The sequence below is a fragment of the Delphinapterus leucas genome, chromosome X (genome assembly GCF_059928025.1).
Source record: "Delphinapterus leucas isolate spDelLeu-1000000601 "Yukka" chromosome X, BTC_Dleu_Yukka2, whole genome shotgun sequence".
NCBI lineage: Eukaryota > Metazoa > Chordata > Mammalia > Artiodactyla > Monodontidae > Delphinapterus > Delphinapterus leucas.
The window spans coordinates 60,493,760-60,514,264 of record NC_143150.1 but is presented as its reverse complement, the minus strand read 5'-3'; the positions used below and the strand labels follow the sequence as shown (position 1 = coordinate 60,514,264).

At 32.6% G+C, this 20,505-nt stretch overlaps 1 protein-coding gene across 4 annotated transcripts in view; it reads right to left on the bottom strand.

Annotated features, from left to right (window-relative positions):
- Window positions 1–20,505, bottom strand: part of RPS6KA6 (ribosomal protein S6 kinase A6) — a 164,544-nt gene that overhangs the window by 29,207 nt on the left and 114,832 nt on the right. For 3 of the 4 annotated variants that reach the window (XM_089904323.1, XM_022580820.2, XM_022580819.2), the window contains 3 exons: window positions 20,293–20,454; window positions 15,574–15,650; window positions 13,647–13,764 (listed from right to left, as the gene is read on the bottom strand). In XM_089904323.1, the coding sequence (XP_089760449.1) occupies window positions 13,647–13,764; window positions 15,574–15,650; window positions 20,293–20,454 (357 nt within the window). Of the gene's footprint in view, window positions 1–10,469; window positions 10,477–13,646; window positions 13,765–15,573; window positions 15,651–20,292; window positions 20,455–20,505 lie in introns of all 4 variants that reach the window. The other variant, XM_089904322.1, reaches the window with a different exon arrangement.

Here is a 20,505-nt window from a genome sequence, read left to right as displayed (position 1 = left end):
GGAAGGAGTAAAACTGTCACTATTTGCAGATTACATGATGCTATATAGAGAAAATTCATGTCTCCACCAAAATGCTATTAGAACAAATAAATTTAGTAAAGTTGCAGGATACAAAATTAATATTCAGAAATCTACTGCTTTTCTATACATGAATAATAACCTATCAGAAAGAGAAAGCAAGAAAACAATCCCATTTAAAATCACATTAAAAAGAATAAAATACTTAGGAATAAACTTAACCTGGGAAGTGAAAGACTATCCTCTGAAAAGTGTAAAACATTGATGTAGGAAACTGAAGACAATAAAATGAAATGAAAGATATCCTTTGTTCTTGGATTGAAAGAATATTGTTAAAATGTCCATACTACCCAAAGCAATCTACATATTTAATGCAATCTCTATCAAAATACCCATGACATTTCTCAGAGAACTAGAACAAATAATCTTAAAATTTATATGGAACCAGAAAAGACCCCAAATTGCCAAAGCAATCTTGAGAAAAAATAACAAAGCTGTAGATATCATGCTCCCTGATGTCAAATTATACTACAAACCTACAGTAATCAAAACATTATGGTACTGGCACAAAAACAGACACATAGATCAATGGAAAAGAACATGGCCCAGAAACAAATTGATGCATATATGGTCAATTAATCTCCAACAAAGGAGGCAAAACAATACAGTGGGGAAAAGACAGTTTCTTCAATAAAAGGTGTTGAGAAAACTGAATAATTACATGCAAAAGAATCAAACTGGACTACTTTCTCACACCGTATACAATAATAAACTAAAAATAGATTAAAGAATTAAGACCTGAAACCATAAAACTCCTAGAAGAAAACATAAACAGTACACTCTTTGACATCAGACATAGCAATATTTTTTGAACATGTGTCCTCAGGAAAAGGAAACAAAACCAAAAATAAAGAAATGGGACAACATCAAACTAAAAAAAAACTTTTGCACAGCAAAGGAAACTATCAAGAAAACAAAAAGGCTGCCTACTGAATGGAAGAAAATATTTGTAAATAATATTACTGATAAGGAGTTAACATCCAAAATACACAAACAACTCATACACTCAACAGCAAAAGTACAAACAACCTGATTAAGAAATGGACAGGAAACCTGAATCAACATTTTTCCAAAGGCCTACAGATGGCCAGCAGACTAATGAAAAGATGCTCAACATCACTAATTATCAAGGAAATGAAAATCAAAACCACACTGAGATACCACCTCACATCTGTCAGAATGGCTATTATCAAAAAGACAACAAACAACAAGTGTTGGCAAGAATGTGAAGAAGTGTTGGGAGAGAATGTGGAGAAGAGGGATCCCTCATGCACTGTTGTTGGTAGGACTGTAAATTGGTGCAGCCACAAAGGAAAACAGTATTGAGGTTCCTCAACAAATTAAAAATAGAACTGCCATATGATCCAGCAACTTCATCTGGGTATTTACCCGAAGAAAACAAAAAACACTAATCCAAAAAGTTATATGCAGTCCAATGTTCATTGTGGCAATTTTTACAATAGCCAAGATATGGAAGCAATCTACATGTCCATCAATAACAAATGCATATATATGTGTATATATATGTGTGTATATATACACACACATTCAATGGAATTTTAATAAACCACTAAAAATGAAATCTTGCCATTTGCAAGAACATGAGTGGATCTAGAAGGTACTATGTGAAGTGAAATAAGTCAGAGAAAGACAAATACCACATGATATCACTTATATGTGGAATCTACAAAAACAAAATGAACACACATAACAAGACATAAATAGTGTTATAGATACAAAGAACAAGCAGGTGTTTGTGAGAGAGGAGGGGAGTACAGTGAAGAAAGAAATAGGTAAGGGAGATTAAGAGGTACAAACTTCTAGTTGTGCAATAAATGAGTAATGGGTATGAAATATACAGTGTGGGAAATATAGTCAATCTTTGGTGACATATTGTAACTAGACTTATCGTGGTGACCAATTTGAAATTTATAGAAACATTGAATCACTATGTTGTGTAACAGGAACTTAACACAGTGTTGTAGGTCAATTATATTTCAAAAACAAACAAGCAAATTCATAGAAAAAGAGATCAGATTTGTGGTTACCAGAGGCAGGGTGTGGGGGAAATAGAACTGTGTGAAGTAGCTAAAAAGTACAAACTTCTAGTTACAAGATAAGTAAGTACTAAGGATGTAACATACAACATGATAAATATAATTAAAATGCTGTATATTTTATATGAAAGTTGTTAGAGTAAATTCTAAGATTTCTCATTACAAGTAAAAAATTGGGTTTTATTTATTTAATTTTGTATCTATATGAGATGCTGTATGTTCACTAAACTTACTGTGACAAATATTTCATGATGTATATAAGTCAAATCATTATGTTGCACACCTTAATCTTATACAGTGCTGTATGTCAATTATATCTCAAAAAACTGGAAATTAAAAAAAAACACAAAGAAATGAAAATCTAGAATTTTATACTGAGTGAATATATCTTTCAATAATAATGGAGAAAATTACCAGGGATTAAGAAGGTCACTTCATAATGATAAAGGGGACAACTAATCAAGAGGTCAAATTTATAAACGATTTATGCACCTAAAAACAGAGCTTCAAAATACATGAAGCAAAAACTGATATATCTGTAAAGAGAAAAAGACCAATCCATAATTATGGTTGAAATATGAAAGTAGACATCACAACAGTGTCTACAGACACTAATAGATTAGTAAGGAGATTTTATGAAAAACTTTATGACATCATATTCAACAATGAACAATTTCCTTGAAAGGAAAAGAATACCAATGCTCACTCAAGGAGAAATAAAGAAAACCCCAAGCCCAGATGAATTCACTGGTGAATTATAACTGTAAAATAAATAAAGGAAACCTCATTTAAAATGGAGTCTTGCCTAAAGGTTGCCCTAGTTTGCTTGTCCTGAATTGCAATTCTCTGCTTTTCCCCAAATAAACTCATTTTCCTGGTAAAATAACTGGCTCTTCTGTTTTTTTTTTAAGGTCAATATAACAAATATTTTAAAAGCAATTCCAATTCTAAATAATTCTTCCAGAAAATTGAAGAAGAGGTAATGTTTCCCAACTCATTTAATGAGACCATTATTACCCTGATACCAAAATCAGAAAGATATTACAAGAAATCCACAAACCAAAATCCCTCATCAACATAATATAAAACTTGTGAACAAAAATTTAGCAAATCAAGTTCAGTTATATGTACATATAAAAAGGATAACATATCACGACGAAGTGTTTATCCTGGGGATACAAGGTTAGTTTAATTGAAAATCAATGTAATTATAAATGTTATAATAAAAAACAAAAAAACATGTAATTTACCTCAACAGATATACAAACAGCATTTGAAAAAAATCCAACATCCATCCCTAAGAAAAATGTTCATCAAACTGGGAACAGAATGGAACTTCCTCAACCTAATTAAAAGCATCTATGTAAAATCACAGCCAACATCATACTTAATGGTAAAAAAAAGAATGATTTCCCTCAAGACCAGGAACAAAATAAGAATGTCCATCCTCTTCACTTCTGTAACACTATACTGCAAGTTCTAGCCATTGAAAATAAAGAAAATACATCCATGAGAAAGAATTAAAACTCTTTATTCATGAATGGCATGATTGTGTACATTGAAAAACTGATGAAAGCTACTAGAATGTCATTTTATCAAAGTTGTAGTATACAAGTTCAATATAAAAAAACAACTGCATTTCTAAATACTAGCAGCAAAAAAAAATTTGCTGAACATGAATTTATAAACAATGCCATTTATGATAGCATGAAAAATAGGAAACAGGTAAAATACACAATAAAAGATGTGTAAGATGTGTACATTGACAACTATAAAACATTGATGAAATTAAAGAAGGTCTAACGAATTGGAAAGAGATACCATGTTCATGGATCAGAAGACTCAGTGTTGTTAAAATGTCAGTTCTCCCCCAATTGACTTATAGATCTAACCCCATCTCAATCAAAATCCTAGTAGCCTTTTTTGGTGGAAACTGAAAAGCTGACTCTAAAATTCATAAAGAAATGCAAAGGACACATTTCAAAACAACTCTGAATAAGTAGAAAACGGTTGGATGATTAGCAGTACCTAATTTCAAAACTTAATTATAAAGAAACAGTAATGAAGGCAGTGTGGCAACGGAGTAAAGACAGACAGATTAATGGAACAGAATAGAAAGTACAGTAAGTCCCCCACATACAAACCTTTAAGTTGCGAACTTTCAAAGATGCGAACATGCATTCGCATGTCCAATCATGTACAAGTGGCTGTGCTTTTGTGTACTTCACTGTACAGTACTGTATAGAGTACAGTAGTAGAGTATCTTTATTTCAAGCCCAGGATGTCTGGAAGTAAGTGTAAAAGCAGTGGTGATGTAGCTGGTACTGCTAAGAAGCACCAGGAATTGGAAGCCCAGAGAAAGGACAAAGAGAGATAATAGGAAGAAGAAGTAACTGAAGAATCAAAGAGATTCACGACACAGGAAATGGCAAGGGGATTTTCTTTATTTGAGGAGGCACAGGATCTTTAGTTTCTGAGGCACAGGATCTGAATGTAGAACGGTACACGAAGGTTGCAGCAGCCGTTCAGAATGCAATCCAGTGCTGTGTCATTTATGACGAGAAAAAAAGAGCTACTGCCAAGATATCACTGGATCATTTTTTCTAGAGGGTAGATAAAATTGAATCCAGCAAGGAACCAGAACCTGTGCCATCAACGTCAAGCATGAGTGAAATTGCAGCTTTCCCTCTGTCTCCTACTGCTGATGATCCTTCAGCTCTACCATCTCCCACCTCCTCTCCCTCCTCCAGTCAGTAACGCTTCTTGCCTCTTCACTCAATGCCAATGCCCTGTATGCCAGCTGTTGTACTATACTACTGTATTTTTCAAGGTGCTGTACAATTAAAAATGTTTTATTTTTTTGTTTGTTCATTTTTTATGTATCATTTGTGTGAAAATATTATAAAGCTATTACAGTACAGTACTATAGAGCCAATTCTGATAGTTGGGTGCCTATGCTAACTTTGTTGGACTTACGAACAAACTGGACTTATGAACGTGCTCTTGGAACGGAACTCGTTCGTATGTAGTGGACTTACTTTATAGAAATAGAACTATGCATATTTAGGCAGCTGATTTTTGATCAAGATAGAAATGTAATTCCGCAGAGAATGGACAGTATTTTCAACAAATGGTGCTGGAATAATCAGGTGTCTGTGTGGAAAAATTAGTTTTGAACCATATATTGCACCAAAAACAAATACTGAATCAAAATGTATCATAGATCTAAAGATAAAACCTAAAACTATAAAACTTCTAAAAGAAAACACAGGGGCAAACACTTGAAATTTTGGGCAAGGCAAATATTTCTTAGCTATAACACCAAAAATATGCTGCAGATAAGAAAATAAAAGTGAAACACTGTCTTTATCAACATTAGAAACAATTAAGAGAATTAAATGACAATTTATAGACTGAGAGAAAATATTTGTAAGGCATAGCTCTGATAAAGGACTTACATCTAGACTATATTAGGAACTCTCAAAACTCAATAATAAAAAAGTGACCAAAATAAAAAAAGGGGGTAAAAGATGTCAATGGGCAATTCAAAGAAGATAAATGGATGGCAAGTAAGCACATGAAAAAATGCTCAACATCGTTAGTTACTAGGGAAGTGCAAATTAAAATAATATGAGATACCATTACATACATTTTAAAAGAGCTAAAATTAAAAAAGAATGATCATTATGAAGTGTTGGTGGGGGCTTCCCTGGTGGTCCAGTGGTTAAGAATCCGCACTTCCAATGTAGGGGGCGCAGGTTCAAACCATGGTTGGGGAACTAAGATCCCACATGCCGCACGGCCAAAGAAGAAAAAAAAAAACAAACAACAACAACAAAAAACAAACAAATCAAGTATTGGCAAGGATATGGAAGAACTAAAACTCTCATACACTACTGGTGGGAATGTAAAATGGTACAGGAACTAAAAAACAGTTTGGTGGTTTCTTAAAAAGTTAAATATATGATCCAATCATTCTACTCCTGAGTATTCATACAAAAATGAAAGGCATGCATCCATGTAAACACTTTCACATGGATACTCACTGCAGCTTTACTGGAATATCACAAAACTGCCAACAACCCAAATGTCCATCAACAGGTAAATGGACAAACTGTTGTGTATCCATACAATGATTATTCAGTGATGTAAAGTAACAAAATATTGATACACTCCAACAACATGGATGAATCTCAAAATAATTATGAGAGAAAGACACAAAAAAAGAGTATACATTATATGTTTACATTTATAATCATTTCGAGAAAATGTAAACTAACCCATAGCATCAAACAGTAGGTCCCTTGTTGCCAGGGAGTGAGGGGTGGGGGATTGTGAGTTCAGGATGTGAGGCAGGAGGGAAGGATTATAAAGGAACATGAGGAAACTTTTAGGGGTGATGCATATGTTTATTATCTTGATTTTGTGATGGTTTCATTGGTGTGTAAATATGTCATGACATTAAATTATATATTCATTTTGTTATGTAGCACCCCTCAGTAAAGTTGTTTTAAAAAATCAATGGTCTAGCCCAAAACAATAGGTTCCTCTACTCCCACTCACCAAAGTATGTTTCAACATATAAATTAACTATACATACTAAAATTTAACACTACTCTGCTCCTCATTAAACCTTATTTGAGCTTTAGTACTTTCCTGTGGATTCTGAGGGGTTACTGAAAGGTACAGGTAGTGATGGTGAGAGAATGAAAAAAAATTTTAGGAGATGGGCCTATACAAATATTGAAATATACTACTATGGCTCTAATTTCACTCATGAGGGTTTTTACTGCTAATGGGAATTTCAAAGATTAACATTTGATCATCAAAGTGCTTTATACATTCTTAATGATATTAGCTAACACTAACTGAACACTTATTATGACTATGTGCTACATTTATTAACCTGGTTTATCTTCATAACAACCCTGAGGTAGGTACTATTACTATCTTCACTTTACAGATGTGAAAACTAAGGCATGAAGAGGTTAAGCACCATTCCCAAGGTCACATAGCTTTTAAGTATGTAACACATAACTAGTAAGTAAGGATAGGCATCCAGGCAGTCAGTCAGAGTCTGGCTCATAAGTACTAAACTATACTACCTCTCAATCTTCCCTATTAAACTCAATATTGATGTCTGAATTTTACATAATTAATTGCTGCTTTCTTTCTAAAGTAATAACTATCATGTACACACAATAAGTGCTCAATGTTCACAGCACTAAGTAAGCATTCATGAAAAATATCAAAACCTGTTTCAGAAAAAAAAAATCAGTTTTTCATAACAAAGTTCAACAATATTGCTTTATTATATATTCATTGAAAAAATTTAACTGAAATTAAGGACAGTTAAAGCTAAGATGGCCATACAATTTGTTATCCAAAATGGGAAAGTTGAGAGCCAAAGGCATAAACCAGGACTGTTCCAAGCAAACTGTGATATATGGTGAACCCTGTTAAAGCAAAAAGGATATAATTATTTCTGGGTTAAAATTCAGCTAAGTTATATAAGACTGAAATTGTCAATTTATATTTGGAGACAAAGACTGATTTCCAAAAACAAAGTGGATTCTCCTTAAATGAAAATGAAAATGCAGTAAACATGGCCATATCCTAAATGCTTATAAAACTTTTTAATTATTGTTTCCTTGGAAAGATGAACAGAATGCTGCTTAGTTTACAATATCAAATAGCTTCATAGCACAGTATCAACATTTTGCTACTTCTTTTAAAGAACTTGAAGTTGTTTTAATAGGGCTTAATCTATCTTACTTCTTTTTAACCTCCCTGAAAAATAAGAAGTAAAATCTCCTTGACAGAATGACGAGAGGATGGATGACAGATGAAAAAGCAAATGTGTCATTATCTTAGGTAATATTCACTGAATTTTCTTGATAGCTAAGAGGAAAATGAGCTCACCCACAGTACACAAAAATCTGTCCCTACATTATGAATAATTTTGCACTTTTTTCAAAGTAGATATAGTAGTGTTGGCCAGTTTTAAGAAAAGATACTGAGCTACGACAAGAATGATCACTTATATACAATCACTGGGTATTTAGTTAGATAATCTAGTTGGAAGAAAGCCATTACTAATTAAAATGATTAACTTAATCTAATCTAGACTTAAACATTTCCTATTTTTTTAATATCCATTTTAAGTAAAAGTCAGCAAAACTCTAAATTCTTTGAACACTAATACGGGAGAATAGCAATTTTCCTATTCTTCTCACAGTACTCAGATGGCAAATTCATTAAAGCTTGGAAACTATTGATTAATAATTCATCACTTCTATTTCCAATTTAATCATGTGACTGAGATAAACCATTATTTTCACTGCAGTTATTACTAATTATACTGCAAGCACTTTAATTTGGTCAAATGTATTACAATTCATACTTCCTCAGTATAAAAGACTGAGTTCCATACATAAGTAACACTTTCTGCCCTGATTAAAGGTAACAACAAATTATCCCTCACAATTAAATAAGAATAAAATTCTAATTATTGAATTTGCTAGTGCACTTCCCTAGCTTTGTTTAGACATTGTAGTCTTTCTCTAGTATTATTTGGCACAAGGTGTTTGAAAGCTATAGTACTAGAAGTTCTAGAAGTATTTCAGTATAGTGTTTTTGTTTTTGTTTTAAATTTTTATTGGAGTATAGTTGATTTACAATGTTGTGTTAGTTTCAGGTGTACAGCAAAGTGAATCAGTTATACATACATCATATATCCAATTTTTTTTTACATTATTTTCTCATATAGGTCATTACAGAGTATTGAGTAGAATTCCTTGTGCTATACAGCAGGTTCTTATTAGTTAACTATTTTACATATAGTAGTGTGTATATGTCAATCCCAATCTCCAAATTCATCCCCCCCCATTATCCCCTGGTAACTGTAAGTTTGTTTTCTACATCTGTGACTCTACATCTATTTTGTAAATAAGTTTATTTGTACCTTTTTTTAGATTCCACATATAAGTGATATCATATATTTGTCTTCCTCTGACTTACTTCACTCAGTATGATAATCTCTAGGTCCATCCATGTTGCTGCAGTCAGCATTATTTTGTTCTTTTTTACGGCTGAGTAATATTCCATTGCATATATGTACCACATATTCTTTATCCATCCCTCTGTTGATGGACATTTAGATTGCTACCATGTCCTGGCTATTGTAAATAGTGTTGCAATGAACATTGGGGTGCATCTATCATTTTGAATTATGGTTTTGTCTGGGTATATGCCCAGGATTGGGGATTGCTGGGTCGTATGGTAGCTCTATTTCTAGTTTTTTTAAAGAAGCTCCATACTGTTCTCCATAGTGGCTGTACCAATTTACATTCCCAACAACAGTGCAGGAGGGTTCTCTTTTCTCCACACCCTCTCCAGCATTTATTGTTTGTAGATTTTTCGATGATGGCCATTCTGACCGGTGTGAGGTGATACCTCATTGCAATTTTGATTTGCACTTCTCTAATAATTTGTGATGTTGAGCATCTTTTTATGAGCTTTTTTTTGCCACCTGCATGTCTTCTTTGGAGAAATGTCTATTTAGATCTTCCACCCACTTTTTGATTGAGTTGTTTGTTTTTTTGATATTGAGCTACATGAGCTGTTCGTATATTTTGGAGATTAATCCCTTGTTGGTTGCCCCATTTGCCAATATTTTCTCCCATTCTGAAGGCTGTCTTTTTGTTTTGTTTATGGTTTCCTTTGCTGTGCAAAAGCTTTTAAGTTTAATTAGATCCCACTTGTTTATTTTTGTTTTTAGTTTCATTACTCTAGGAGGTGGATCCAAAAAGATCTTGCTGCAATTTATGCCAAAGAGTGTTCTGCTTATGTTTTCCTCTAAGAGTTTTATAGTGTCCAGCCTTACATTTCAATATAGTGTTTTAACTGTAAAGCTGCTGTTCAACATAGACTAAGTAACAAGTAATAAGCTTTGGTATACTTAATTTCCATATTATAGGAAAGAAGTAGGTGAACGATAACACCTTTCCTCTGAGCCTTAAAGGGTTATAGACCTCTTTCTTCTCCATTCCATCCACATAATCCAAGCTAATCAAGCCTTTCTTCCTCCAGAAAGTCTTCCCTAACATGCGGTAGACTGAAAAGAGTACTGGACTGAAAATCAATTCCAGCTATGCCACTCAGTGTATGACCATGGACAAGATAAATTCTGCACACCTTGGTTTATCTCTCTGCAAAATGATGGACCAGATCCCACCTAGCTCTAGAAATCTATGACTTTTAAATATGCAAACAAAAGACTTCACTTAAAAGCAACTTCAAGCCAAAAATGGTAAAGAAATATTTACATAAAACCTGACCACTTATTTCGAATTTATAGCCATTCACAGTGGTACATATATACAATAGAATATTACTCAGCTATAAAAAGGAATGAAATTGGGTCATTTGTTGAGATGTGGAAGGATCTGGAGACTGTCATACAGAGTGAAGTAAGTCAGAAAGAGAAAAACAAATACCATATATTAACGCAGATATGTGGAACCTAGAAAAATGGTACAGATGAACCGGTTTGCAGGGAAGAAATTGAGACACAGATGTAGAGAACAAACGTATGGACACCAAAGGGGGAAAGGCACGGGGGGCTGGGGGGGTGTGATGAATTGGGCGATTGGGATTGACATGTATACACTGATGTGTATAAAACTGATGACTAATAAGAACCTGCTGTATAAAAAAAAAAAGAACCAAAACAGCCAAGACAATTTTGAAGAGGAAGAAGATATGGTAGTGATAAGGTGTGGAGACTTATTTATGCAATAACAAGACTTTTAAAATAAAAGTAGTGTAATGTTGGCATGGGAGTGGGCAAGTACTGTATGTCAATGTAACAGTTCAGAGTGCTCAAGAAATGACCCACATATAATGAGAACTTGGTGTTATTGTAAATTGGCATTATATTGATTAATCAAAAAAAACGACCACTTATTCCAAATGTATAGTCATTCACAATAGGAAAATACTTATATTTCTATATTGGACAAAAAAAAAGCTTAGAGTGTAAATTAACAATGCAAGGTATACTTGAGGAAAAGATTAAATAGCTTGTGAAAAGAGTATTCAATTAAGTATTTATTATGCTAGGTATGATAGGAAATGCAAAAGTGAATATGACATTTAAAGCTCCCTGAGTGGGAAAAGTAAAAATGCATACAAATGAATATATAACCAGGGAGAAAGTGATTAAGTACTAATACTCTAATAAAAGTACATACAATGCAGTAATAGGAATGCAGTTGAGGAAAAGCACATGTTATCTTTTTAAAGAAGGCAAGGGAGGAAGCCACAAATAACCATCCTGTAAAAACTTCTACTGGGCAATTCTTTTTTTGGTCAAGGGTGTATGTATTTGAAATAAGTGACATTTTACTTACTTAAATTATTGTAAAATTTAGATAGAAATGCCTTGTAATTAATCAGGTATTACTGTGTTTATTTTTAATATACTGTGACACCATGAAAATTTCATTACTCTCTTGCCTCTTCTACTTTTGTTTTGTTTACCAGATTCTTCTCCTTGTCCCCACTGTTTAACAAAAGGGAAGCAGCAATGTCAATGTTCTCAATGCTGAAACTATTGCAGCAATAAGACACAGAAAGCTAACATGACTTCCACTATCACCCCCACCCCCACCCCATTTAACTGAATGAACAAATTCTAGGAACTGTGCATGGACAGGAGGCAAACAGCTTCTGATAGTGACACTCACCAATGTCAAGAAAAGCACTGGAAAGGGAAAAACAACTTATAAGGAACTATAATTGAGTAAAACAATTGTCATGAGGTGACAGTAAATGTTACAGTTTTCCCAACTAATATATCTATTGATATCTGTTATTCCTTAAGCATTACACAGACACAAACATAAAACACACAGAGCATGGAAAACCAAAAATCTAAGCACAAGTGGCATATAAATCTCTATTTCAGCATTAGATTCACTGTTGCTAGTTATTTTTTTTAGAGGAACACAAGAGTTTCATGTGTATAGCTTTAAACATTGGAATTGTTCCTTGGGAAAATGTACTTTTTGACGCATGACCTGGCTGATTAGAAAATACATATATTTAATGAATAATATTAGTAGTTTAAATCACTTTATAAAGGGAAATCTGACAAATTATAAAATAAACCAAATTGCATAGCAATGGAATTTTGGAATTGGAAGGAACCAAAGGGAGAACTTAATCCCCAAATTTTACAGATGAGCAAACTGAGGCAGGTAGTTAGTAGATCAAAAACTAGCACTCAGTTCTCTTGGCTTCCAATCAGGTGTTCCTTTTACTACACCACACAGCACACTTGTGTTATGGCTAAGATCCAAACACAATCCCCTCCCTGTGTTTCTAATGTTTGAAAGGTAATGATAATCAAATCCCTGATTTTTTAATTCTACAGTGATCAGGATACAAGATTTACTCCATAATGTTTAGCTAATGTCCCTGAGACAATTAGGTTTTATCATTAGCAGATATTAAATACAAGCAAATCCTTTTGTCTTAAAATGTTTTCTACTTCAAAATGTAGCTTAAATGCTTCAGGGCCCTATAAACCACATGCTGACAACTTTGGGTTGTTGTTTTAAAACTTAAAATTTTTAGACTATAAATGTAAGAATTAATATTCAAGCCTTGACCTATTATTTTTTTCCCTAAATTAAGTAAGGCCAGTTACTTTGAAACTTCACTAATAACAACAGCCACTAGCCACCTGTGGCTATTAAGCACTTTTAAAATGTAGGTACGTCCAAATTCAGATGGGCTATAGGTATAAAAGACACACAAGAATTTGAAAAATTAGTATGAAAAAAGAATGTAAAATCTCACTAATTTTTAAAATATTGATTAGATGTTGAAATATTTTGGATATACCAGGTTAAATAAAATATATTATTAACATTAATTTTGCCTGTTTTTTTTAATGTGACTACTAGAAATTTTAAAATTACATACGTGGCTTGCATATTGAACATTTCTATTGGACAGCTCTTAGCCATCAATCATAAATATCTAGGTACAACTGATAAAAAGTTTGTATATTCTCTAAGAATAAGTTAACATATAAAAATCACCTACATAATCACTAGTCAATGTCTGTGCTAAAGAAGATATGATGTGTAAAAACATACTAAATGCAGAAACCAACTTTAGTTGGCTTTATGTATTTTTCCTCAGTAGATTTACATTTTTGGTTTTGGTTAATACTGGAAGTGGTTTATATTCCCTGATCACATGTGAACTGATAAGAGAGAAATGTGTCCCAGAAGCATGGCAAAAAAAAAAAAAAATTCAGCCTTTGTCTTCTTCAATTCACACATATATGTGAGTTGACTTAAAAACAAATACTGTGATTTAAAAACAAATACTGACATAAAACACCATCAGATACTCTGCAAATGCAGACTAGGCTATAACTTAAAGATTTCAGGAATTAACAGTAATTCAACAAAACAAAACATTTATAATTTATACCTTTGCTCCATCTGAAATACTGTCCCAGTTTCCACCACTCAAAGAGAACTTTCCATTGCCTATATGCAGCAGTATCTCTTCAGGAGTATCATTGGGGCCATTAGCAAATGGAGTATAGCTATTAATAAAAAAAGATTTAAGTATACATAAGGGCCTAACATATATATTAAATCTAACTGAAAGTGATGAGTATAGAACTATAAGGATATATTTACTATAGCAAATTAAGAATACCACCTAAAATTTCCCTTTACTGTTCATATCAAATTTTATATTTCAAACAATAAACTTAATCCTAATGAATTATTTAATAAAATGAAGAGTCTTGTCTACATCAATCATTTTTTTTTGCCTTTGATCAGTTAATCAATGCAAAATAAAATAAAGGTAGCTTTTTATGTAGCTCTACATTCTGAAAATCAGACCAGAATGAAACATGCAAATTTTATATTCTCACGGGCATAAGTTAGCAAACCAAATATACCTACTATGAAGAAATTGTTAATTTTATATATTCATAATATATTTATTGAATTGGCTCAAAGTTATTCATTAGCATTTTATCAATATTATCAGTGAAAACAAGTTAACAATAGTTTTAATTAATGTTTATGAAAAACTGGTTAAATATTTATATCAATGTAACAGAAAAATCCTCTATAGCCATTAAAATTATTACATGGATCAGTATTCATGGACAGGAAGACAAATACATTGTATGAAGTTAAAATAGTTTAAAAAATAATTATAGAATGACAAAAAGTGATCAGTTTTATACCATTGTAGCAAATGGAACTAAAAATGGTATTCAAATTTGGGAACAGAAAGACTTATGGTTAAAAAGTATGAGGAAGATGTCTTAATATGTTAATGTGTTAATTCTCTCATGTAACCATTAAGTTGACAAAAACACACATACATATGCACACACACAAAATGTTTTGTTTAGTCATAAAGTAAATATTTGAAAGCAGCTATCTAGAAATTGTATCCCATGGTTTGAAACCAATACTGCTGATTGCTGTTCACATGAAAACTTGAGCTACCCTTAACTTTAGCACTTGCTGTGGTCTATAACTATTTTGCCTATGTCTAAAAGTACGTGGAATATACTGACATGTAATTATCACCAAGCCAATAAATAATTTAGAGTCACCATTTTCATAACTTATCTTTATAAAGCTCCTGCTACATCAAGCATATTTAATTATACTAAATGGCTTCTTTAAAAACTCACACCTAAGTACATTATAATTATATTATAATTCTTCAAATTTCATTCTATACATTAGACTTTGCTAAACCTAGCCTTTATCTATGGCTACACATTTTTACTCCTAAATAAAAGTGCTACTCATTATTAAAACAGCACTTGTATTATTTATAAATTAACAATATTAACACAATCCAATGGTTACATTTTTTAGTATTTCTTTATCCTTTTAAAAGAAGGCAGCTGTGCGTGTTTCTGTAGTTTAGTATTGTTACCACTTTATTTAGCTTTGTTATAAAGCTCGATCTTACTAAATCTCTATTGCCAAGAGAACCAAAATTCAAGTACTTAAAAAAAATTAACATCAGCAAGTTCAGTGGGTAAGCACCTGCTGAACCATGAAATTATTTTATGCTCAAGTAAACATTTTCAAAAAGTAATGCACTCAAATGTAAAATATCAAAATAAAAATAAATGCTTTATTTTGAAGTTTTAGTTCTAATTGAACAATCTTTTAATTATATATCTAAATAATGCCTCCTTAAACACCTTACCTTATGTTTTTTTAATTTTATAAGTATATAATATATAATATTTTAAAATATTGATAGCATTTTCCTTAAGGTTATTTTCATCTGTCCTCTTTCTAGATGAAAATATACAGGTGAAATTCAAATAATTATATGAATTAATTTGAGTATATAAATTTCTTACCCAGCCAACATTGTGTAAAAAAGGACTCCCAGACTCCAAATATCACAAGCAGCATCATAGCCTTGTTGCATAAGAACCTGAGAAAGAAATACTCATCTGGTACTACTCAGTATAAACTCAGTTTTCTCATCTAAAAGAAAGTTGTGCTTCTAATAATCTCACAAATGTTCACAATTTAGCTCATTTTAATCTTTTCAAAAATAGATTCACAATGTTAAAGGGAAAGTCTTCTGCAATTAACAAGCATTCAATAAGTGGCTATTAATGTGATTAAGCAACATGAGTGATACAAAAAAACAGCCTTTAAAGATATGATCCCTGACCTCAATGAGCTTTCACTCCTCCTCTCAGGAAATCCAGACACATCAAAATTTAAAATAATATGTATAGAGAGCTTAATATATTCTACACAGAGTACTGTCTTTTAACCCTAACACTGACTCTATGAGATAGATATTACTTCCATTTTGAAGATGAGGAAACTGACGTAAATGATAAGTAATTTGCCCAATATCACAAAACTAGTGAGTAGTGGAGCAGGCATTCTTACTCTAGTGTCTGTGATTTTAATATCTATGATAATTGCCTCCTTATTACACAAGAGGTGGTAAGATAATATATAATCTCATGAAAGCAAGATGAATTTATATTTTATATACAAGGCTCATGTCTTAAAAAAAATCAGTATATTTCTGGATCACAAACACACATTTGATAAATTCTGAATGGTTTTGTTAATTTTTCATATAATAATTTAGGTAGTTTTTTCTTTTGAGACTAGTATTAATAAAAGTCAAATAACATATTTATTATATATTCATGTGAATATTCTCTGTGAAGTTAATAGCTAGTTTGAGGTGAAATGAGGCCTTTTTTTAAATTTAGAAAAACAAGCCCACTGCTAAAGCCTTTAGACATAGGAACAAAATAGAAACATTATTAATGCGTTAACACTGGGGATTGTATAACCACCAGAATGGACAATTTCATTTATAAAAGGCTAAAAATATTAATGTTTAGCTTTGACAATGGCCAGACTTGAATAATAAGTATCTAACTAACTTAAAATTCAAGATATTATGTTTTTTTCATAGTCAAAGTGTATTTATAAGAACACACGTATCTGCAAACTTGGGAAGCTGAGTAGGCTATCAAAATACCTATTTAGCTGGCTTATGTAAATAACACTAGTGGAGACTACAAAGGCCCTAATAAATAATGAGGTAGAGCTAAACAATTCACATCACGATAAGCCTAACCTGGCATCCTCTAGTGAAACATAAACCTCTCCTGCTTTTTTCCCTTATCTCTTTCCTTTTCTCATCACTTCCTTTTTTTAATACATTTATTTATTTAATTTATTTATAATTCTTGGCTGCATTGGGTCTTTGTTGCTGTGCGCAGGCTTTCTCTAGTTGCGGTGAGTGGGGGTTACTCTTCGTTGCGGTGCACGGGCTTCTCATTGCAGTGGCTTCTCTTGTTGTGGAGCATGGGCTCTAGGCATGCGGACTTCAGTAGTTGTGGCTTGTGGGCTTCAGTAGTTGTGGAGCACAGGCTCTAGAGCACAGGCTCAGTAGCTGTGGTGCACAGGCTTAGTTGCTCTACGGCATGTTGGATCTTCCCGGACCAGGGCTCGAACCCATGTCCGCTGCATTGGCAAGAGGATTCTTAACCACTGCTACACCAGGGAAGCCCTCTCATCATTTCTTGCAGTTCTGGGCATCACCATGTTTTCCCTGGTTCCCTTAGGACAATATTTTTAAAGGTTCCCGGATGATCCAATGCAAAGCCAAGGCTGAGGGACTGCTTAGTGAACTAGTTGGACAGGCAAGGGTTAATCAGTGAGTCAGCTATAGGTATTTCATACTCCCAAAACCTTCAGAGTTAATGAGAAGAAAGGCACTGGAGGGATCATATTGCTTAATCTAATTAGGATCAATCATGAAAAACTTGGTTTAGATTTACCACACACTTAAACCCATTTTGTAGGTGTAAAGAAGAGGCAGTCTACTTTTGTTCTAGATATCAATGTCCTATTAATAGTGAGAACATAGAGCCATAAAAAAAAAAGGCAAGGTAGCGGGATGAATGAAAGAGTACAATGTAGAAAGTAACGTGTTTCATACCTTCTTACTTGCATCAAGTTAAATACAAAGAAGATAGAAGTCAGAATTAAAGTAGTTAATGACTTTACTTTCTCTCTCATTTGGCTTCCCAAATCATCAAAATGTAACATAGACAGAGATGCTCATTCAGATAAATTCATATTTGGAGCAAAACATATGACAGCCTAAAGTCAGAGCAAAGCAGGGTAATTTCACATTTACTTTTTAAAAAGAGTTGCAGGCATAGCATCCATCCAATATATTGTAAATTCCTTTAGTTCAGGATCATTCTTAGACCTCAGTAGACATTAAATGTCAGTTGAATAATATGATAGATTTGCTTTTATAAAAGAATAAATATTTTTTGAGATACATTAATTTTTGTGACATAGGTATAGTACAAAAGCACATCTATTAAGTAAATAAGCCTTAAGAGGTTAACTGAATTGATGCATATCAAAAAAGTGAATGAATATTCCTTATTGTTCAGCTGAAATTAGTACTACTAATTAGTTTCTCTTTTAGCAAATAAGGGATCTTAACGAACTGTGATGAATAATGAATTTATACTCTCATAAATGCTATTATTTATTCAAATATCTGCATGGATACTTGAATCTTTCTGATTCTAGTTGAAAAGATAATGCATTTCATACACTTCACTAATAATTTTTGAAGGGGTCTGAAATTTTAGAAACAAATCTTACCCCAAACCTGTTTTACATTTATAACAATTTACAAATATGCATTGATTGCTAGCAGAGGCTTCAGCTCTTGATAATAAAACTTTTCAAAGCATTTTGAAAATACAAATTCTAACCTAGCCAAAGGTAGTTCAGACACTAGAGGCATTAGTTACAGACAAGTGGTCTCCACATGCCCACCTGAAAACCTTCACTATTACAATGGTGAGAGTGTCTTACTACAATGGAAGTCTGTTAGGATAAAAAGCATCAATGGGCTGTATTCTACTCTGCAGATTTGTACTCATTTACCTAGGAAAATGTTTACCTAGCCATTAATCTAAAAATGTTTACCTAACCATTAATCTAAACACAGGCATACTGTATATTTTTCATTTTAATGAGATGAGAAGTATACAGTATACCCTATATTTAACAGAAGAGCCTTAATCTCAAATTTCTATCTTCCTATTCTATAAAACCATTAAAATGCCCTAGAAAAGCTAATTTATTATGTCTAAGGTATCTCTTACACCTGGGGGCAGTACAATAACCCCTTCTTGGATCATGCATGCATCCCAATTTTTGTTTTGGGACATACAGTTTCTATATATTTTAATGTGATAAAAATTTGTACATTCATTATTCTATGAATATAATTAAAATATAGATTAGAGCACATTCTCTGCATACATACACAATTTCTTACAGGGAAAATCTTATCATAAAAACCCTGTAAAGCAGGTGTTATACTTCTTCCTCAACATTAACATCTTAAAGGAAGATTTAATAAATTTTAACATGGGAACTTTTCACTATTAGAAAGTTATTTTCCTATTTTCTATGTTTCTATTTTCTTCACTAGAAATATTATTTTTCTAATAGCTACATTAAAATACAGATTTGTTGATATTTCAATATAAGAAATATGCTGTATCTTGTATTATATCTGATGTGCAATATTATCCATAAAGGACTAGTATTTAATGCAAAAAAAAACCATGCACATGAGATAGGAATTCATCCTCAAATTATTCTTCTTCTGACTTGGAAAATTCAATTTTTCTAACCTGAGGATATCTGTGTATTTTGATTTGTGTTAAACATCCGATAATTCATATGACTTAGCATTATTCATAACATATAAGAACAGTTCTTGACTTTTACAAAGAAAACTTATAAAGAATCTATATGACCAATGCCATCCCTGATTCATTTTTCATCACCCATACTTTCACTGCTGTGGGAGTTGCTACTGTCAAAGCTCCCATCCCCATTATCAGAACTGACAGACTGCTGGAGCTTGCCAAATGTGAAACGTGCACCCCTTGACTTCCTCATCTTCACCTTTCCTGTCTCTTCTAAGATCTACATACGAATGTTATTTGCCAAGAAAAACCCTACCGCTTATAAAAAACCCTGTGAAGCTGTTTTCTCCATGAATTAGAAGATCTTAAAGATAATCGGGGATGGCATTGCCCATGTTATGTATAATGCTAAACAATATAAATCACCTCATGTTCAGCACAAACCAAAATATCTGAAAATCTATCCTGGCTTTGTTACACAGTGAATGCTGATATTAAGTATTTTGAGCCTCAGTTTCCTCCTTTAGAATATTTAATATGTTTAAGGTGAGGTTATCTTCACTCTCTGCCCTGCTCTAAAAGGGTATGATTCTGAAACCACTATGTAACCCAGCAGAATATAGAATAATCTGATTATTACATTCAGGTTGGTTTCAGATGCTAGTTATTAGTTTGAATATTTATATTGGGAGTTATCAGAATTCAATGATTTAAAGAGCTTTATAGCTGGGAAAGGACAAGATAACTCAGCTTTTACCTACCTACCATAACATATACATGATATCAAATACATTTAACTAAAGGAAAAGAATGAAAGGCAAATACTGAAGTTTTAAAGAATACCTCAGGTGCCACAAAGTTTGCAGTGTAGCATGGAGTTAAGAGAAGTCCATTTTCTCCTCGAAGTTGTTTTGCAAACCCAAAATCACAGATCCTAATGGAGTCTGCGTTGGCTGATTCATCCACGTATAAAATATTACTGGGTTTAAGATCACGATGAACAACCTTGAACATTAAAAAAAATGCTTTACAATTCTATAGCTAACTAAATATCTG